This window comes from Gymnoscopelus microlampas, assembly GCF_963454915.1.
Source record: "Gymnoscopelus microlampas genome assembly, chromosome: 11".
NCBI lineage: Eukaryota > Metazoa > Chordata > Actinopteri > Myctophiformes > Myctophidae > Gymnoscopelus > Gymnoscopelus microlampas.
In genome coordinates, this window is record NC_139948.1 from 52,152,468 (window position 1) to 52,175,569 (window position 23,102).

Consider the following 23,102-nt stretch of genomic DNA (forward strand, 5'->3'; position numbering starts at 1 on the left):
GGGATACTAGAGGGGGGGGGGGGTGCAAAATGCTTGGATGGAAGCTTTTTTACAGAGCCAGCTGTATTCTGGACCCAATGGACTGATCGATCTTCCTGTGTGTGTGTGTGTGTGTGTGTGTGTGTGTGTGTGTGTGTGTGTGTGTGTGTGTGTGTGTGTGTGTGTGTGTGTGTGTGTGTGTGTGTGTGTGTGTGTGTGTGTGTGTGTGTGTGTGTGTGTGTGTGTGTGTGTGTCTGTGTGTGTCTGTGTCTGTGTGTGTGTGTGTGTCTGTGTGTGTGCGTGTGTATTGCTGCTCTTGCAGTTCTTCCTGTGCTGTGAAGACATTTTGAACTTGGGGTTAGATTGCAGTCATAGCTGTAGACTTGATGATGCATTGCAGGTCAAATGAAGGTCTCTACCTACTCTGTGTGCTGGAGGCACAAAGACAATGATAGATTTGTATATATTGCCTTTATATATTTAAATATATATATTATTATTTTTTTCCATTATACAATACAGCACATACATACACAGTCACATACATACATAGTCACATACATACATAGTCACATACATACATAGTCACATACATACATAGTCACATACATACATAGTCACATACATACATAGTCACATACATACATAGTCACATACAGAACAGAATGAACACTCATTCTGATTTGCTGTCGACGACGTGGCAACGGCAGACTTTCTGTGAAGTGTAAAGTGCTGCCATAGTAACACAACGGTTGCCTGGGCGACCGGATTGAGATTTGGTGTGACGGTCACGAAGGCCGACATTCTGTGGCGCACAAATGCACGCGCGCACACACACACACACACAGACACACGCACACGCACACGCACGCGCACACAGACACGCACGCACGCACGCACGCACACACACACGCACGCACACACACACACACACGCATGCAAGTACACACACGTGATCTTGGTGCTTCTTTACAGTATGTCATCATTCAGTATCTCAATTCAAATCTGTTTTTTTGTCTGTTTAATGTAAATATAATTTATCTTTGCATCTTTTTTAATGAGCCTCCTGCTGTAGAGGGCCACAGGCATGCACTCATAGCACACACACACACATGCACACGCACGCACGCACACACACACACGCACGCACGCACGCACGCACGCACGCACGCACGCACGCACGCACGCACGCACGCACGCACACACACACACACACACACACAGGGCCAGATGGCAATGAGGCTGACATACAGTAATTGGACGCTCAAACATTGTTACAAACACCAAATCAGACTCTGATTAACCGACTCTATCAAGACAGTGTGATAGGTCACTTTGTCACACACACACACACACACACACACACACACACACACACACACACACACACACACACACACACACACACACACACACACACACACACACACACACACACACACACACACACAGTCACAAACAGACCTTGCCAGTCTGGTCCAGTGAGATTAGATTAGCTTCCAGGTTCATATCTCCTGTCGTCCTCTCTCCCTCACATCATCATATCTGCTCTCCTCCAGTTAATTACCTGACTGACTGACTGTGTGTGTGTGTGTGTGTGTGTGTGTGTGTGTGTGTGTGTGTGTGTGTGTGTGTGTGTGTGTGTGTGTGTGTGTGTGTGTGTGTGTGTGTGTGTGTGTGTGTGTGTGTGTGTGTGTGTGTGTGTGTGTGTGAATAAGCCACCAGTATTCCATCTTATTCATGAAAAGTTTGTAATCACTCTTCAATTTGTTAAGGCAGGGGAAGTGATTTCTGTTGGTAAAAATATGTGTTAAATCGCTCTATTTTCTGATAGTATCATTTGTTCTGTAACTTGAGTCTCCATGTCTCTCCTGCTCTTTATTAAACAAAATAAATCAGAAAATAGTGCTTTAACCTTTTAACAAAAAAACATTTGTTTTAACAAAAATAAGATCACTTACCCTACATTTAAGCTGCACAGAAAAACTAAATGTCACGTGAAGAAAGTGTTCATATTCGCCGGAAAGTAATAATAATAATAATAATAAAACTTTATTTGTATAGCACTTATTTAAACAAAGTTACAAAGTGCTTGAACAATCAGAACAGCAATCAACAACAACAATACAATAATGAAATAACAGTGATATATTACATTTTACAATAGAACAGAGCAATAATAAACAACATTTAACTCAGGGAGCTAAGAAGGCCATTCTGAAGAAGTGGGTTTTTAACAGGGATTTAAAACTCGTTAATGATCTGGTTAACCTTAGTTGCTCTGGTAGGCTGTTCCAAAGTCTGGGGGCCTTAATAGAAAAGGCCCGACCTCCTTTGGTCACCAAATTAGCCGTATAAATTTCCAGTAGACCCTGGCCAGATGATCTAAGGGTGTGCCCTGGCACATAAGGTTCAACCAAATTACATAAATAGCTAGGAGCTAGACCATTAAGAGCTTTAAAAGTTAGCAGTAAAATCTTAAAATCAATCCTGAAGGCGACTGGCAGCCAGTTAAGTGCAGCTAAAACAGGGGTTATGTGATCAAGTCTCCTGGTACCAATGATGAGCCTAGCTGCTGCATTTTGAACCAGTTGCAGACGATGTATAAGGTTTTGGCTGAGACCAGAGTATAATGCATTACAGTAATCAAGGCGAGAATATATTAGAGCATTCACAACAGTTTTAAGATTGTCTGTGGAAAGAAATGATCTGAGTCCCGAGCCCAACGGCCTTTGCTACGTGTCATTCCCCGTGTCTCTCTCCCCGTTTCCTGTCTCTCTTCACTAATACTATCCAATACAGGCAGAAAAAGCCACAAAAAAACCCCTCAAAAATGGGTGGCCCAGGTGTTTAGAGCGGTTATCTTGGAAGTTGGAACCACAAGTTTCCTGATTCAATTCCCACTCCTCCTATAGCAGTGGTTCTCAAACTTTTCATGTCAATGACCCCCAAATTGACACTTATTAGCCCACTGACCCCCATTTCAAAAGATATGCCAGGGACCCCCATAAGAGAAGATTTTTTACAGCTCTAGCAGTGATTCTCAACCATTTTATTTTCAAGGACCCCCAGTTTGACATGCATTAGACTACAGACCCCCATTTAATGGCATTTCTATCACCTGGACCGCAATTTATATTGCAAAATCTATGTCAATTTAACTCTGGGTTCCATTTGTACACTCTCAGAGTTACAGACCCATAAGGGTCCATTTGGTGCCTAATCTATCATTTAGCTGGGGACCCCCTGGAACTCCCTCAAGGACCCCTGGGGGTCCCCGGACCCACAGAACCAGTGTCCTATAGCATGCAAGACCCTCAACCCCTATCTGCTCCATCCGATGAGAAGGTTGGTGCCTTGCCTCTGTTGCTGCTGTGTGAATGTGTGAATGTATTTAGCGCTTGGGATAAAGGACACTGCTGTGTCTAAATGGAGACCATTTACTAAGTCCATGCGGCAGTCTGCTTCGTATTATATGCTCATATTTTGAGATAGAGAGAAACTACCTCTGCTGAGACTCTAGTAAGGTGCTTTAAAGGAGAGTGCCGGTCATTTTAGGTTGTATGTTTGATGTGTTGCTAATCACTCACCAACATACAAAGGAACGTTGAATATTTCCAGATCTGCCCCTGTTGTCCATTCTGCAGACCCCTTGCAGCGGCATAATGGGAGACGTGTGTAAGAGTGAAAATCGTCTATTTTAACCGATGCAAAGTTGTTGTTTTTTCTACAACTACTCATGGTGGAGTCTCATGATACTCAAACATGCGCTGAATGTCCCGCATGAGCTACCGTTCGTACAGAACGACATGACGCTGGTTGCTTGTTTCTCTCACAAAATCTGGCACACGCCAGGTTCTGTAACTCAAATCTTTGCTTCTGGGGGGGGGGGTTCCTGGAACAAAACATGGGGGATTTAGAAGATATCTGTAGGAATTATATCAAAAGATTTGCACAACTTTTCACGATAAAAAAAAATGAAATAGCAGATCTACAAGCTCACCGCGCTATGAACTTGTATATCTGCTATTTTTGAATAGCCAAATAAATCTAAAATGACAGAGATGCGTTCCCGGAGGATTGAATGGGTCAATGCACATGATATCATGGGGAGAAGTAAAATAACACTCATGTTGGTGGTGGTATAAGAAGGTAGTTCTGCCTACGAGCTCAGGGCTCAGACAATAGTTATACTGTAGCTCAGGGGTGATGCAACTTTGATGATGTAGAGGACCACTATATATTTCCACACTCACTCCAGAGGGCCACGTTGCATATACTGACGTGCAGACACCTCTTATCTCTGTAAGTTAACATTTTTCATAAATTAATGCCGTACTTCGCCATTCTATGTCACAGAAAAGTAGCGAAAATAGCCGATCTACAAGCTCAAAACGCGTCGCATGCGACGCGTTTTGAGCTTGTAGATCGGCTATTTTCGCTTCTTTTGTAACATAAACAATAGCTATCAGGCCTTGAGACATCGTTGGCTGCTAAAGGCTACCAAATATCATGTCATATCATAATGTAGTGTACAGTATATGTACTACAAGTCATGGTAAAATGTAAAAGTTAGATATACACAACCATAGTAACAATATAGTATAATTGCAGAATTCTTCTGCAATTGCCAATGAGTATAGAATGGATACAGTATATCCATATCCATGGACTAATTATGTGACAATATGAAAATAACCTTAGGGCAGCTATCAGACTGTACAGTACCTTTGGACCATAACACAGATAACATTGTATTTAACTACAGTGCAATATCAATTGTATTGTGTTGTTGGCAGTGTGAACTAAACAAAAACAATTCAGCCTTTTTTCCACATGCACTGTATTGTTATTATGTTTAATTCACAAAGAATAAGCAGTGAGGAATCCTTACACTACACAGTACACATGCTACTGATACATTATCCTCATTATACTCATAAAACTTCAATGTATTAATTTCACATGACTATTAAGGACCATAAATGGTACGTTTTAGGAAGGAAGCTACAGGCCAAAATCTGCCCTCGTGCCACAATTGCCCCGTGGTGGTTCACTTCACTTCTATAGTACTAATAAAAACAGACATGTAAAATGACCAGTCTAAAGGTGACTTTTAGATTTAAAAAATAATAAACTTATTGTTAGGGATGTTCGATATTGACTTTTTTGCCAATATTCGATATTCCGATATTGTCCAACTCTTCATTTACGATTCCGATATCAACCGATACCGACATATGCGGTACCATATATTTTCACCAAGAGTCAACTAATTGTCAGGTAACAACATCACATATCTAATCAAATAAAATACCTATAAAATCAATGTAATATCTAATAAATATCTAATTCATGTACACAGTGATGTTGTTATGTTTTCAATTCATTATTATTCCTGGAACAAAACATTTTGAGATGGGGGTCTGCGGCCAAATACATACAAAAATGTATTCTAAATCCTAACAGTGTGTTGCTATATCAGTGGTGCTCCAACGTTTTCCATGTCAAGGACCCCCAAAATGATGTTAAAGCAAGGGGACCTGAGAAACAACTTATAGATGCTACCTGTGAATGTAACGAAAAATATAAATGATAATGGAATTAACCATGTTACACATGTACAGTCTATCAACAGAGAATATAATGACTCTACAGACCGTTTATTAACAGTACTGTACAGTACCTGTGTCTGTGCCATGTGTAGTCTTTGTATTGCTCTGTCTGTTGTTTGTATCTGACATTTTCACGCCGTCTTACACTCTTTCAATTCTCTCTCTCTCTCTCTCTCTCTCTCTCTCTCTCTCTCTCTCTCTCTCTCTCTCTCTCTCTCTCTCTTTCTCTCCCTCTCTCTTTCTCTCTTTCTCTCTCTCTCTCTCTTTCTCTCTCTCTCTCTCTCTGTCTCTCTCTCTCTCTCTCTGTCTCTCTCTCTCTCTCTCTCTCTCTCTCTCGCTCTTTCTCTCTCTCTCTCTGTCTCGCTCTCTCGCTCTCTCTCTCTCTCTCTCTCTCTCTCTCTCTCTCTCTCTCTCTCTGTATCACTGTGTAGTGAGAGGACCTGGAACCTTGAGATAAAGCCATACTGTAATGAGTATGAACGCATGCGTGTGTGCGTGTGCGTGTGCGTGTGCGTGTGTGTTGTGGCAGACAGGCAGACAGATTTGCCCCTCCAGCATACAACATGGCCTCTACTGGAATCCAAAGCTCCAGGCGTATTTCCTCTCTCTCTCTCTCTCTCTCTCTCTCTCTCTCTCTCTCTCTCTCTCTCTCTCTCTCTCTCTCTGTAAGTGTGGTAGAGACACTGCTCAGTCTTAGTTGTTAAAGTGATGTAACTTAATAATGAAGGTCAACTCATGCAGTTAAAGTTGACAGCGTTCCTAGAAAGCTGACATTCTCCGGTTGAGTAACTTCCTATCGCTCAATGCTTTCACCCACAATACTTTCACACCCACGCATTTCCCCTCCTTATTACTAATTCATATCACCTTTGCACTCACTGTGTTACAACAACACTGTGGTATCTCTCTCTCTCTCTCTCTCTCTCTCTCTCTCTCTCTCTCTCTGTAAAACAAGAAATATGTACAACTAGAAAAAGTGCTCCTCGGAGCACAGGTCTCCGCCAGGTCAGGTACGTTATTCTGGCCTCCTGGTGGCGCTATAATAGGCCAATGTGAAAAGGGTGCCATTTATTCTTAGGTCTTTCACAGCAATGGGACACTGCATTCATGATTTGAGGCATTTTGTTCCAAAAATGTGTTTTGCTAAATTAGACCTGCTGGTGGCGCTATAACAGGCCAATGTGAAAAGGGTGGCATTTCTTCCTCGGCCTAGTGGGAATGTGCGTGTGAAATTCCACGGAAATCGCAAGCTGCGTGCATAGTTTGAGGCTTTTTGTTCAAAACGGACCAATCCTGCAAACTTTGGAAGCCAACCATAGGCAATGAGGATGGAATATGGGAAATCGGCCAGATCCGTGTTGATCACATGACTGTAGAGATACTGTGTACCGATTTGCATGACGTTTGGATAAAATCTGTAGGAGTAATGTAAAAAAATGGGTTTTGCACTAATCGGCCTCCTGGTGGCGCTATAACAGGCCCATGTGAAACAAGTGGGGCAGAGGTTCTGAATTGGCATCCAGGGAGTGTGTGTGCACAGTTTGGGAGCGAACGGGCCAACGGTGCCAGAGATTAGCTGGTAACACACAGACAGGACGGACGGACACACGGACACACGGACACACGGACACACACACACACGGACGGACGGACGGGGTGGAAAACATACTCTCTCGCCATGCCTTTCGGCCTGGCGGAGACAATAACAGTTCGAGGAGGAGGGGGGAGGGCAGGGTTAGGTTAAGACTTAGACAGGGGCCAGTTTGGAATGTCAGCCTCCTGAAGGTGTCTCTTTAGGGCAGTTTTGAAAGTATACACTCCTTTACTCCTTTTGGTAGGGCATTCCACATTGTTGTTGCATAGCATGAGAACGAGTTCATTCCCTTTGTTGAGCCAAATCTGGGTTGGACATGATCAGTGGAGCTGCCTCTGGTGTTGTGATCGTGAACTTCATTTACGTTTTTGTAATATTTAGACCTTTACATGTCTGTAACTCTGAGAGTGTTCAAATGGAACCGTTCCATGTGTACGCTCTCACAGTTACCGTGGTCCTATGAAATAAGGACGTTTGAGAACCACCAGTATAAGTATTGTAATTATGTAGTAGACGTTGAAGTCCACATTATACCAGCTCTGACAGTGTGATTAAAACCAGCTCCAGAAACAGTTCCAGATGTGATATGGAACCCATTCCGCTTCCTCAATGTTTAAATCCGGTTCCGTATCCCAAACCCAAACACAAAGAGCCATGTCTACTGATGAATTGAGTACAATGGTCCACAATGGAAACCCTTATAGATTAACTCTTGGGGGCGTAAAATGAAAATGAGTTTTCAATTCACGCTCTCAAGAGTGACATTATTGTAAACATCTGCATTACTGAATTAAAGAATTGATTTTGTATAACATGTTGATCCAACGTTTGCCTGTTGAAATTGTGGACAAAATCTTATCCAACGACAACACAATATTCTAATTCTTGGGTCTGAGAGTCTAACTGTTGAATGAACGGTGGTTGAAATGCCCAATACATACATAATGGACCTTGATAGGAAAAAGGTTGAAAACCACCGTACACTATATTATGATTGATTGAAACCTTTATTTATTCTCGAAAAGAGCATTGAGGTTCACCCTCATTTGCAATGCTGTCGAGATTACATACACACACAAAAAAATCAACAATTGAGCCACATACAAACAGAAAAACCATACAGAACATTTGTAAGTTAAAAAAAAATGACATGGTGAGGTAGGGAGATGAGCAGGTACACTATTATGATGACTACATGTATGTTGTGCGATCTGTGCATGTGTACACGGTACTGTAGGCACCGTGCATGTGTGCGTGCAGTATGGTGACAGTCTGTGTATATGTATGGATGCTCTATGCAATTTGTTTTATTGTATTTTTAACAGTATAGATACTGTATGTGTCCATTGGGGACAATACATGAAGTCTTATCTTATCTCTTATTAGAGGGCAGAGATCTTGATAAAATAATGCTTAGTGCCGTTTCCCTCATCTCTGTAAACATGAGAGATAAGGGTTATGGGTTGGAGTGCATGCATGGCACTAGTTTGAAGAGGTTGTGTAGACTATATAATGTGGGTCGTGGTTGTAAAGTAGCACACAGGGAAATGTGTTGTTTTTGCATTCTTTCCACACAGACTCAATGGCTTTCATTTTCATCCTCCTGGTTGTGGGAGTAGAATTTGCATTGTTCACCCAAAGGCCAGACCAAACGACAGATCTGTTCATTTGTTTATTTGACAACGTGTGTATCTCTGCTGGGGAAACTGTGGCGTTATAGACAATACATTTGGTCATGTCCGTGTTTTGTAATTGCAGTGGTGTCAAGTAACTAAGTACATTTACTCAAGTACTGTACTATTACAAAACATACATTAACCACTTCAGCCCTATATACATAGTGGCCATTTGAAAATAGCAGATCTACAAGCTCACAATGTGACGCATTGTGAGCTTGTAGATCTGCTATTTTCATAAGATTTTTAGAGATTTTTTTTCTATTTTTTTAGCTTGTGAAATGGGACATTCTGCATAATGAGTAATTTCTACTTTTGCTACTTTAGGTACATTCTGATACCAATAATTTTGTACTTGTACTCAAGTAAATTTTGAATTCCAGACTTTTACTTGTAACAGAGTATATTTATACATTGCAGTATTGATACTTTTACTTAAGTAAAACATTTGAGTACTTTTTGGGTAATTGTTGTGAAATGTATGGAAATGAACTATATTGTTGTTCAGTTCCTTAAACTGGTTAAATACCGTACACTACATGCACTCTCAGCTCATATTGTTGTGTTCTTTTTTCTTTCTTTTTTACCTTTCTTTTGATTTCAAGATCTACAGACATAGATAGTAGCGATAGGATGTATTGACGCTAAGCTGAAATCTGTACGTTTTATGTTCTGCCTGGGATTCAAACCCATGCTCTCCCACGTGCGAGTCCAAACATCTACCGCTTATGCAAGTGGGAATCTATTCCCCACAAATATTGTTATTATGAGCTTGAGGCAGTGCTACTTACAGTATGTGTTCTATCCGACACCAGGGTCTACACTTGTCAATGGAAGAGTACAGAGTCCACCTCCAAAACCTGCAGATGTACTGCTAGTTATTTCAGTATTAACATGCTTTACCACAGAGCTTGCTTATACTAACCTTTTATTCATAAAGTTACGGATGGCAGCTTTAACAGTGTTGACTATGCTTTAGTTCCTAAAGCAGTCCAGTGTTAACATCCCATTACAATCAGAGACATGCACCATGCTATGCATTGTCGTTGAGCCTAGTGCCCTCTGCTGGTGGAAGCAGGCTATAGCACTGCAGATATTTTATGTAAGCTGGCTACATAAGCTTTACATAATGCGTCTTATAATCGCCTCAAAGAGCAACAACGGGTCAACTTTATGTTCTGAAGTTTGAAGGAATGAAATAGAGGAACTATGAATGATGAGACACATGAAACATAACCACACATTATGCAACTATAACTAGACTCAACACAGAAGAGGTGGTCATCATGACTCTGGATTTCTCTAACTTTAAACACTTTTCAGAATGTTCATTTTCCCTTAGTTGTCATACAACTAAGTATACAGAGCTAGTTCACGTGGTTAAGCAGTGCTTGGATTAACCCATTTTGGGAGGGAACCCCTATTTGTAACCATACCTTTCAGGACGGGAACTCCTTTTAGGGTTCTTGTTGCTATGTACAGTATATAGCAACATATATATATATATATATATATATATATATATATATATATATATATTTAATATATACATATTTGAAGTTTTTCAGTAAACTTAGGTCAGGATTTACTAGGCCAGGGGTCTTCAACGTGTTCAGGCCAAGGACCCCCTAGCTGAGAGAGAGATGAAGCAGGGACCCCCCTCTGTATTGTATAAAATTGTGTTTCAGATTAACGTTTTTTTTTTTTACTTAGTCTGCTCTTTTTTCCCTCTACACCTATAGCCTCTTTGCCAAAAATAGCAGATCTACAAGCTCTCAACGCCTCGCAGCGCGAGCCTGCTATTTTTGGCTAATGTTCCCCTCAGAAAAGGAATTCTAGGGTTCAAGTGGTTAATATAAAAAAAACGAAATCCTATCACACAAAGATTTGGCGGACCCCCTATAGTAGCTCTGAGGACCCCCTATGGGTCCCGGACCCCCTGTTGAAGACCTCTGTACTCTCCTCCACAATAAAAGCTCCATCAACACGTCCACTCGCTGAATGTAAATTCACCAGAACAATCACCACGTCCTTTATTCACACACAGGGCGGTTTGAGACTAATCTGATTTAAGTCAACCCCAAACCCAGTCCATTCCATTGTGTTGTTCATATAGACGCTCGGCTAAACCAGATTCTCCGTGATGGATTCAAACCCCTAGACCAGGGGTCTTCAACGTTTTCAGGCCAAGGACCCCCTAGCTGAGAGAGAGATGAAGCAGGGACCCCCCTCTATATTGTATAAAATTGTGTTTCAGATTATATATTTTTTTTGTTTACTTGGTCTGTTTTTTTTTCCTCTACACCTATACCTCTTTGCCAAAAATAGCCGATCTACAAGCTCACAACGCCTCGCAGCGCGAGGCGTTGTGAGCTTGTAGATCGGCTATTTTACGCTAAAGTTCTCCTCAGAGAAGGGGATGCTAGGGTTCGAGTGGTTATGGTAAAAAGGAAAATCATATCAAACAAAAGATTTGGCGGACCCCCTGTAGTAACTCTGAGGATGCCCTAGGGGTCCCGGACCCCCTGTTGAAGACCCCTGCCCTAGACCATGCGGTGGTAGACAGTACTCTTTACCACTGCCACACCGGAGTACAATTACTTGTGTTATGATGATGCAATGATTTACCTCCTATTGTTTTCACTTCAGCGTTTCACGTTTCATGTGTGTTTTTTTTATCTGTCTGTTTTCTTACATGTCATCATGATTTGAGTGCGTGGGGACCTTATTTTAAATAAGACATTGTGTGCTTTTTTGAGCAATGCAATAATTGAATGATAATTGCAATAGAGGCAATAGAGGAACTGTGCTTCCATGTACTTTTTCCATGTCTTTCTTAATAAAGAACTTCAAATCAATCATGTGCACATTTAAAATGCACATGGACTCTGATATCAGTCACAGCAGCTCAACAGAGAAGTGACGATGTCTCTCTCTCTCTCTCTCTCTCTCTCTCTCTCTCTCTCTCTCTCTCTCTCTCTCTCTCTCTCAGGTTACAATCATCCCAGCCTCCTGCAAGTAATGGCCGATCCCAGCAATCTGGTATGTCATCATTATCTCCCCCTAAAACACACCATCAGAGTCAGTATTTATAGCAAGAGAAGCTTGTCCAATTCCACTTGTACTCAGTCAACCGGTGAGTGTGTGTTTGTGTGTGTGTGTGTGTGTGTGTGCGTGCGTGCGTGCGTGCGTGCGTGCGTGCGTGCGTGCGTGCGTGCGTGCGTGCGTGCGTGCGTGCGTGTGTGTGTCTGCTACATGCCTCGGCTGCATGCAGGTAGTGAAGCAATGCACATATCAGAATCAAGTCACCGCCCATGTATGACAATGATGCAGATAGAACGTGTTTCATAATAACTATTATGTCAGTTTGTCCACTGTTGTCTCTCACTGTCTGTGTTTTTCGTGTGTTTTTCTTTCAGAGTGCTTTCGTGAATCGTCCAGCTCTTGGCATCATGCCACCTGAGAGCTTTCCAGACAAACTCTCAGAAAGTCTTATGTCGGTCAGTAAAACACACACACACACACACACACACACACACACACACACACACACACACACACACACACACACACACACACACACACACACACACACACACACGTTGCACGCACGCACGGACGCACACAACCTCTGTTATAGCCCCCGAATCCTAACTACTTAAGCAGTGTTGATTTCGTCGTCTAAAATTGTGACGAAAAATGTTCGTCGTCTACCTTTTTTCACTGACGAAAACTAAATAAAAACTCAGCTATGATGACTAAACTAAGACTAAATATATTGACAATTTCGTCAACAAATAAGAACTAGACTAAAATGTTAGTGAGGGATCTAGTGGAGAAGAGATCCAGTAGAACTAAAAGACAAGCCATTTTATGTTTGGTTGCACTCGGGTGTTACGCTCTGAAAATAACAGATCTACAAGCTCACAGCGCGTCACGCCGCGACGTGCTGTGAGCTTGTAGATCGGCTATTTTCAGCATGCAACCAAGTGTAAAATCAGCCATTACGACACCATCAAGGCACCGCCAACATACATTTTATTCAACTAAATCAACTGTAGATTTAGTCGACTAAAATCTTATATTCAATCGACTAAAACTAGACCAAAACTAAAACGTTTCGGATGACCAAAACTAAATGGAATTTGATTCAAAAGACTATCAAAATTTTCTGTCAAAATCAACACTGCCCCGAATCCTAACTACTTCAGCCCCATACTGTATACTTTGTGGTATAACGAATAGCAAAGGATCACAGCTGTTTCCTGGTGGAGGGTGCATGTTGCACAATAAGTTTTAAGGCAAACATAATCTTTGTCTCACAGACACAAACTCAAGTACTCAAGTACGGCACTTAAGTACAATTCTGAGGTATGTTTACTTTAGTGGAGTATTTCCAATGTTCAGTACTTCTACTCCACTACATCTCAGAGGCAAATATTGTACTTTTACTCCACTACAATTATTTGAAAACAAAAAACATACAGTAACCACTTCAGCCCCTATATACAGTACATTTCTGCCATTTAAAATAGCCGATCTACAAGCTCACAATGCGTCGAGCTTGTAGATCTATTTCCAAAAGATTTTTTTATACATTTTATACATACATTTGATTTATACTTGTGAAATGGGACATTCTGCATAATGAGATTAGATTAGATTAGATTTATTGGTCCCCGTGGGGAAATTTGTCTTCACTGACTGTACATTACAGTGAAGACAAATTTCCCCACGGGGAGTACTTTCTACTTTTGGTACTTTAAGTACATTTTGATACCAATACTTTTGTACTTTCACTCAAGCACATTTTGAATTCCAGACTTTTACTGGTGACTTTTACAAAGAGTATTTCTACATTGCAGTATTGATACTTTTACTTAAGTAATAAATGTGAGTACTTTTTCCACCACTGGTAAACACAAGGTAAAACATCAAATGCATCAAATGTTCTCTGCTCCTCCTCCTCCTCTTCACCTCCTCCTCTCCTCCAGGTGGCTCCCAGAGGGATGAGTCGGGTCCAGACCATGGCCTGTGGCTCCTGCTCCAACGAGAACGCCTACAAAGCCATCTTCATCTGGTACAGGGTGAGTAATCTGAGTATGAGTATGTTGATCCGAGGGGTGTATCCATGCCTCCATCTTTATTTCAACCATCCAACTATATCCATATGTAAACAGCAACGTGTTGCTACAAAACATTGACATGTGCGTGCGTGCGTGCGTGTGTGTGTGTGTATGTGTGTGTGTGTGGAACATATTATGGCCGTGGGATAAAACTGTCAACTTATTGGCCCTCATTTATCAACGCGGTGCAGCCCGAATAATGAGCGTACGGCGTGATCACCGCACCTTTCGGCATTTATCAATATATCCTGGCGTGGGCTTCATCCTACTTTACGCTGAGATCTCACGTCTGGTCGAGACCAGTTGTTGACGTTGGCTGCGCCCGTTTATTCCATTCTAGACCTGCTGAGCAGCATTGTCTGACTGTCTGACAGGCATCTGGACACATCCACTCCAAAATGTATATCTACACTAATAAATAATTGCTGTGAAAATATAACATTATAAATTAATTTAAACAAACTGCTTTAACAGTCATTCAGATAAGATTGTAGATCTGGCTGCATTGAAAATAGCAAATCTACAAGCTCACAAGCCAGCGTCGCATCGCGAAGCGTTGTGAGCTTGTAGATCTGCTATTTTCAAAATAACGAGCGATTTTGCGTCGGGAGTCGCGCGGTCGGGACAGTGAGGTCTACAAACTTACAGTAGCTTGTCCTATGGTATGGAGTTATGTCATAGAGAGTTATATAGGCTACAACCTGGCTAGGTTAAGGATATAAACCTGACGATCCAATCTCTTATAACGTGGGTGGCGGCACGGGATCACTGCAGTCTGCAGACCGCCCGAGTCTCATGGGGAATATAACTGCTTTAGTGTAACTATCGAACGCGCACTGCTCGGTATGGGGTAAATAAATATACAAACGTATTCCATTCATGGCGATGTGATTTGTAGGCCTATCATAATATGTCATTCATGTAGGCTACAAGCCTACTGACTGACAAAGATTGCACCGTAACGGATTATGAAAGACGCAGTTGGGCGCATGTGTGTGTGTGTGAGAGAGCGAGAGAGAGAGGGGGGCGTGTGCATGTGTGCGTGCGTGCCTGTGTGTGTGTGTGGTGTGTGTGGGGTGTGTTTATGTGACTTAACAGGCAGCGAGGCGAGGCGAGCCGGCTAAGCTCTTTCTTTGGTCGTATTCTGGTTCTTCATGTCGTAAAATCGGGGTGTTTCGATAATATTTAAGGGCGTGTTATTTAAATGACGCTCGTTTTCAGACGTCAGATTTATCAACACTGGGACCAAATGTACGCTGGGATCAGCTGTGTAGGATGCGTTGATAAATGTGACTTCGACGTTGGTGTACGGCCGAATATATGGAAAAATATGCACCGGTTTATACGCTCCGTTGATAAATGAGGGCCATTGTCTTTGTGTTTTGGAGTCTGGGCCACGTTCAGAAACTTGTGCTCTGTGGCCTGCAATTGGGAGGATTGCAAAAGACAAATGCAAAAAAGTTGTCTAACTACTGTTCTGTCTCAGCTATGATGGGCAGTCTGTCTATCTGGAGAAGGCCATGTTTCATTTATCCTTGAGTGAAAAAAAACAACAACAAAAAAACATCTGTCAAATTTCTGTATATAGCCTAGTAGTAGTATGTGTTATTTTTTTCCCTCTGTGTGATAATAAGCATGTGCAGCAGGTGTATCTGGATTGACCGTATAATGTAACCTTCTTCTGATCAATGTTTGGATCTATCATGTATTGGGCTTTTTGTGCAGATCCAAATAAATTAATTCAAATGTGTGTGTTTTGTTGTAGAATAAGGAACGAGGGCACGGTGAACCCACTGAATTAGAGCTGGACTCATGCATGACCAACCAGGTGAGTTGCATGCTTCACGCACACACGCACACACACACACACACACACACACACGCGCGCATGCAAGTCACGGGTCACCTAGCTCGGAGGTAGCAGTTCCAGCAGAGAGGCCCAGACTTCCCCTTCCTCTGCCTGGGGGGGTCTTGAGGTGTTCCCAGGCCAGTGTGGAGATATGATCCCACCACCTGCTCCTCTGTCTGCCCTGTGGAACCAATCAACCATGGTCAATTCTGACTAACGTGTGGTACTAAGGCCACTCGCTGCCTGGACAGCCTTAACCCATTCAATCCGGGAAGGCATCTGTGTCACTCTAGATTGCTTTGGCTGTTCAAAAATAGCAGATCTACAGTACAAGCTCAAAGCACGGCACCGATTGCCGCGCTATGAGCTTGTAGATCTGCTGGAAACTGTGGGAGGTTGGCCCATTACATGGTTTAATAGTCAACACTTTGATCTTTTAAAACAGCTTTTCCCGGCATGATTGAAGAATATATATAAAAAATAAAGAAAAATAAATGTTTTGTCCCAATTCTCAAGAATGGGTTCTAAAGAAAACAGCAAGAAACAGCTGCAAGAGCTGTTGTTTTTCTTTGGTTTGCCTTCGTCGTCACTGTGAATGAGGGTAACTAACCTTAGTGCCTTTAGAGCTTAAATAACAGTTTGAAATGGAGGATGTAGAGCTGCTCATCCTCATCCCAGCTGCCTCAACACTTCATATGAATATGAATATAAATCTATATCATTGTCTGTCTCTCTATTCCAGGCTCCAGGTTGCCCTGAGCTCAGTATCCTCTCCTTCATGGGGGGCTTCCATGGCAGAACACTGGGTGAGTCTGTCTGTCTGTCTGTCTGTCTGTCTGTCTGTCTGTCTGTAATCTGGAGAGACCAGTGGCTTCATGGGGAAGTCGTTCTCAAACCTTTTTTTAAGAACCCCCATAACTCAGAGTGTACAAATGGACCATTTGTACACTCTGAGAGTTACAGACCTCCAAGAGTCCATTATGAACCCCCTCAATGAACCCCAAGGGTCCCTGGACCCCACTTTGAGAAACCACTGGAATGCTCTCCAGTTTGTCAGTTCATAGTGTAGTCCTGTTAGGCCAAACACCAATTTAACACCGGTCCTAAACACACTCCTGTTTTCTTACTTAAAACTCAAAATTTGTTTTCAGCATCTGTCACAAAGTGCAGTTTATTTATGTCTGTAACATGTTCCAGAGAAACAATGTTTCTATGTAGTTTACAATGATCAACTGCTTATTCAACAGAAATTGCTCTGGTTAAGTCTGTCAGATTGGAAATCTCAAATTATTAACTGCTGTGGCACAGTGCCACCCTGTGGCTCTTCCCTGCCACCACACGCAACTGCCACAATGTTCTACTGTAGGCCTACTGCATCAATTACATTTACTGAATGCTTGGCCACCTAACTGTCATATTGTCTGCTTTCACAAGAAGCAAATATGTCTGATAAATAATGTATATAATATATTGGTCTGGCGCTAATTTAAAAAAAACAAAACAATTATGCAATCGCTGATGTAACATGAGCAATTCATTGGTATGTTTTGGTCACAAAAAAAAATGTTTTAAAGTTAAAGCTCTATATTGTGATAGTAATCATTACTATAGAGTGTTTGTTCAGTAACAGTGTTAAATAGCACTATATTCTGATAGTAATCATTGCTATAGAGTGTTTGTTCAGTAACAGTGTTAAATAGCTCTATATTGTGATAGTAATCATTACTATAGAGTGTTTGTTCAGTAACAGGAGTCTCCGTGTCTCTCCAGCTCTTTATTAAACACATTGTCAGGTGGGTTGCAAATGTTATCCAATCAGGAGAGAGTAGCCATCCATCAGCTTCAATTTTTATGGTGTTCCAGTTTTAATTTGGTCTGATCTTTGTGTCATCACTTCCAAGTTATAATCTAAGTTAATCCAGATGGGATTGGATAGAATAGGTATCCCGACCTACTAAAGAGAAGGAGAGACGAGGAGACCCCCGTTACTGAACAAACACTCTATAGCAACAAGTACTATTAATTGATTGAATATTTTATTAGGCAGAAATGTACAGTCAAACACTTTGTCTAAGATGTACGTCCAAAAAAGTCCTTGCGGTCTTGTTTCCATTGTGGTCTTATGAGAATATAGAGCTATTCAAAGGGTTATTTCACCTTTTTTTCTATGGATTAGTCACCCCATGGAGACTTGAATTCATGGATATTTTTTTGTTTTTGTCTCATTCCTATAAGACAATAATGTGATGACCAGTAGGCAGCGGTTCCGGTAGGAGACACAAAGGTGAATCTTTGTGTCTCCTACCAGAACCGCTGCCGGTCATCAAATTATTAGGAATTAGGAATGAGACAAAGTAACCCAAAATATCCATGAATACAAGTCTCCATGGGGTGAGTTATCGATCAAATATCTATAGCAATGAGTTCTATGAGAACATAGAGCTATTTAACACTCATTTTAACTAAATCATATCACTGACCCTACCTTTAAGACAATGCTTGGTGCTACCTTTAAGACAATGCTTGGTGCTAGCTTTAAGACAATGCTTGGTGCTACCTTTAAGCCAATGCTTGGTGCTACCTTTAAGACAATGCTTGGTGCTACCTTTAAGACAATGCTTGGTGCTACCTTTAAGACAATGCTTGGTGCTACCTTTAAGACAATGCTTGGTGCTACCTTTAAGACAATGCTTGGTGCTACCTTTAAGACAATGCTTGGTGCCCGTACAGGTTGTCTGGCTAGCACTCACTCCAAGGCCATCCACAAGGTGGACATCCCGTCCTTCGACTGGCCCAGCGCACCCTTCCCCCAGCTCAAGTACCCGCTGGATCAGTACGAACGGGAGAACGCACAGGAGGAGGCGCGCTGTGTGGAGGAGGTGCGTGCGTGTGTGTGTGTGTGTGTGTGTGTGTGTGTGTGTGTGTGTGTGTGTGTGTGTGTGTGTGTGTGTGTGTGTGTGTGTGTGTGTGTGTGTGTGTGTGTGTGTGTGTGCGCGCGTGTGTGTGTAATGGACATTGTAAAGCACCATGGATGAAAAAGGGCTATATAAATGCATTACATATAATAGAATGTCTTCTCTTACGTAATGAAATAAAATTAAATGTGTGTGTGTGTGTGTGTGTGTGTGTGTGTGTGTGTGTGTGTGTGTGTGTGTGTGTGTGTGTGTGTGTGTGTGAGACAGACGGAGGATCTGATCGTGAAGTGGAGACAGAAGGGGAAGCCTGTGGCAGGAATCATCATCGAGCCCATCCAGGCCGAGGGAGGAGACAACCACGCCAGTCCCAACTTCTTCAAGGGCATCCGTGAGGTCGCCGCCAAGGTAATAAAACCACCCTGAACACTGTCATGTAGAGGTAATAAAACCACCCTGAACACCGTCATGTAGAGGTAATAAAACCACCCTGAACACCGTCATGTAGAGGTAATAAAACCACCCTGAACACCGTCATGTAGAGGTAATAAAACCACCCTGAACACTGTCATGTAGAGGTAATAAAACCACCCTGAACACTGTCATGTAGAGGTAATAAAACCACCCTGAACACTGTCATGTAGAGGTAATAAAACCACCCTGAACACTGTCATGTAGAGGTAATAAAACCACCCTGAACACTGTCATGTAGAGGTAATAAAACCACCCTGAACACTGTCATGTAGAGGTAATAAAACCACCCTGAACACTGTCATGTAGAGGTAATAAAACCACCCTGAACACTGTCATGTAGAGGTAATAAAACCACCCTGAACACCGTCATGTAGAGGTAATAAAACCACCCTGAACACTGTCATGTAGAGGTAATAAAACCACCCTGAACATCGTCATGTAGAGGTAATAAAACCACCCTGAACACTGTCATGTAGAGGTAATAAAACCACCCTGAACACTGTCATGTAGAGGTAATAAAACCACCCTGAACACTGTCATGTAGAGGTAATAAAACCACCCTGAACACTGTCATGTAGAGGTAATAAAACCACCCTGAACACTGTCATGTAGAGGTAATAAAACCACCCTGAACACTGTCATGTAGAGGTAATAAAACCACCCTGAACACTGTCATGTAGAGGTAATAAAACCACCCTGAACACCGTCATGTAGAGGTAATAAAACCACCCTGAACACCGTCATGTAGAGGTAATAAAACCACCCTGAACACTGTCATGTAGAGGTAATAAAACCACCCTGAACACCGTCATGTAGAGGTAATAAAACCACCCTGAACATCGTCATGTAGAGGTAATAAAACCACCCTGAACACCGTCATGTAGAGGTAATAAAACCACCCTGAACACCGTCATGTAGAGGTAATAAAACCACCCTGAACACTGTCATGTAGAGGTAATAAAACCACCCTGAACACCGTCATGTAGAGGTAATAAAACCACCCTGAACACCGTCATGTAGAGGTAATAAAACCACCCTGAACACTGTCATGTAGAGGTAATAAAACCACCCTGAACACTGTCATGTAGAGGTAATAAAACCACCCTGAACACTGTCATGTAGAGGTAATAAAACCACCATGAACACCGTCATGTAGAGCATTGGTTCTCAAAGTGGGGTCCGGGGACCCCCAGAGGTCCTTGAGGGGGTTCCAGGGGGTCCCCAGCTAAATAATGGATAGGAACCAAATGGACCCTTATGGGTCTGTAACTCTGAGAGTGTACACATGGAACCAAATGGACCCTAAACGGGTCCATTTGGTTCCATTTGTACACTCTCAGAGTTAAATTAACATTGGTTTTACAATATGAATTGGGGTCCCAGAGATATAAATGCCATTAAATGGGGGTCCGTAGCCCTAATGCATGTCAAACTGGGGGTCCTTGAAATGAAAATGGTTGAGAGAGCCGTAAAAATCTTCTCTTATTGGTGTCCCTGGCTTATCTTTTCAAATGGGTCCGCGGGGTAATAAGTGTCAATTTGGGGGTCCTTGACATGAAAAAGTTTGAGAACCACTGATGTAGAGGACGGGGGTTCCATTCAATGTGGATACACTTCATCTAATGGGATTCATTTCAAATGCCTTATGGAAGCTTTTTGGGGAAAAATGTAAAGTGGACAAATTGAGGAAACTATTTATTTGTGTAGAAATCCGTACAGCGTTTAGTGCACACGGGGACAATACGTATTAAGCCTTTTAGAACGGAAATGTATTACATTACATTACATTACATCATTGGTTCTCAAAGTGGGGTCCGGGGACCCCCAGGGGTCCTTGGGGGGGTTCCAGGGGGTCCCCAGCTAAATGTGTTAATATAGCATCACAATACATTTTTTTTATACTTTGGGCTATTCAAAAATAGCAGATATACACGCTCATAGCGCGGCACCGAGTGCCACGCTATGAGCTTGTAGATCTGCTATTTTTGAAAAATCATGAACATTTGTGCAAACCATTGAATGTATATATATTTTTAAGCAAACATTTGTAACTCAAATCTTTGCATCTAGGGGTCCCTGGAACAAAATATTTGAGATGGGGGTCCGCGGCACAATACATATCATTTTTGGGGTCCCTGACTTGAAAAAGTTTGAGAACCACTGCATTACATAACATTTAGCGAGAGATTTAGCAGACGTTTATATCCAAAGCGACTTACAATAAGTGCATTCAACATATGTAGGGAACGAAACTACTAATCACCAGAGGTCTAAAGTGCATTCTCTTCTAAAACAAGCAACTAAGAGTATACCTAGCGCTAAGGTAAAAGTTCCATATATCAGCTTCCTACTTTCTTAAACAGATGAGACAAAATAGGAAAATCAAATGAGCAAGAGCTAAAACGAATAAGTGTATCAAATTCAGTTTCACATTTAAAGAATGTAGAGCAGACTCCAGATTTGGTGTGAGAAGATTCGATAAGAAAATGTATTCATTCACATTTTTTATCAAATCTGAATTACTCACTTTGTGGTTCAAAGAAATGTAACAGGTTGTCGAGACAGGTTACACGTTACTGTTGGTAGAGTAGACATTATAGCAGTCATTATAGCAGTCAAAAATAGCAGATCTACAAGCTCATATCGCGGCACCGAGTGCCGTGCTATGAGCTTGTAGATCTGCTATTTTTGAAAAATTTGGATTTTTTTTTTTTTTTATTCTTTTTTTCCAAAAACTGTTTAGATTTTTTTAAAGAATCGCCTCAGGTCTTAATGGGTTAAGGACCCCCGAAAATGTATATTCATTAGACCCCCATTTGAAGAAATTGTTAAATTGTTCAAACATTTTATCCACATAAAAAAATAAAATAATAACAGCAAATCTTTTTATTTAACAGCAAATCTAAATGTTTCACGTTTCTTTTCGTTTTCTTTTCTCCTCTGTGTGTTTAACACAGCATGGCTGTGCGTTCCTGGTGGACGAGGTCCAGACAGGAGGCGGAGCCACGGGGAAGTTCTGGGCCCACGAGCACTGGGGCCTGGACGACCCGGCCGACATCGTGTCCTTCAGCAAGAAGCTCCTCACCGGAGGATTCTACATGAAGAACGAGCTGCAGTCTGAGAAGGTTCAGAACACACTGCATACTGTTTAGAGCATTGGTTCTCAAAGTGGGGTCCGGGGACCCCTAGGGGTACTTGAGGGGGTTCCAGGGGGTCCCCAGCTAAATGATGGACAGGAACCAAATGGACCCTTATGGTTCTGTAACTCTGAGAGTGTACAAATGGAACCAAATGGACCCTAACGGGTCCATTTGGTTCCATTTGTACACTCTCAGAGTTACATTAACATTGATTTTACAATATGAATTGGGGTCCCAGATGTATAAATGCCATTAAATGGGGGTCGGTAGCCCTAATGCATGTTAAACTGGGGGTCCTTGAAATTAAAATGGTTGAGAATCACTGCTAGAGAGCCATAAAAACCTTCTCTTATTGGGGTTCCTGGCTTATCTTTTCAAATGGGGGTCCGCGGGCTAATAAGTGTCAATTTGGGGGTCCTTGACATGAAAAAGTTTGAGAACCACTGGTTTAGAGAAGGTTCATAACACACTGCATACTGTCACTGTTTGTTTGATTGTTTCGTTGATTGACGTTTGTCCATTTGCCACAGTCATGTGACCAATGATAACTTCATAAACATAGTGAAGCCGCTTCCCCCACTGAACTTTGACCTTGATGCTTTAATGAGTCTTGCCAGACAGACATGACAATTCGATTGTTAAGACGTGACGTTGCGCCCCGCTAGAATAACTTCCGGGTCCAAGTGTTTTAATGTTAATAATAATAATGTTAAATCATAATAATAAATAAATACTTT

General features: G+C 41.9%; 1 protein-coding gene across 1 annotated transcript in view; it reads left to right on the forward strand.

Annotated features, from left to right (window-relative positions):
* abat (4-aminobutyrate aminotransferase) overlaps nt 1-23,102 on the forward strand; it is an 81,976-nt gene that overhangs the window by 56,529 nt on the left and 2,345 nt on the right. Inside the window, exons 6-13 of the mRNA XM_084072484.1 lie at nt 11,857-11,906; nt 12,284-12,364; nt 13,859-13,951; nt 15,756-15,818; nt 16,582-16,645; nt 18,570-18,718; nt 19,022-19,159; nt 22,183-22,350. Of these exons, the coding sequence (XP_083928610.1) occupies nt 11,857-11,906; nt 12,284-12,364; nt 13,859-13,951; nt 15,756-15,818; nt 16,582-16,645; nt 18,570-18,718; nt 19,022-19,159; nt 22,183-22,350 (806 nt within the window). The remainder of the gene's footprint in view (nt 1-11,856; nt 11,907-12,283; nt 12,365-13,858; nt 13,952-15,755; nt 15,819-16,581; nt 16,646-18,569; nt 18,719-19,021; nt 19,160-22,182; nt 22,351-23,102) is intronic.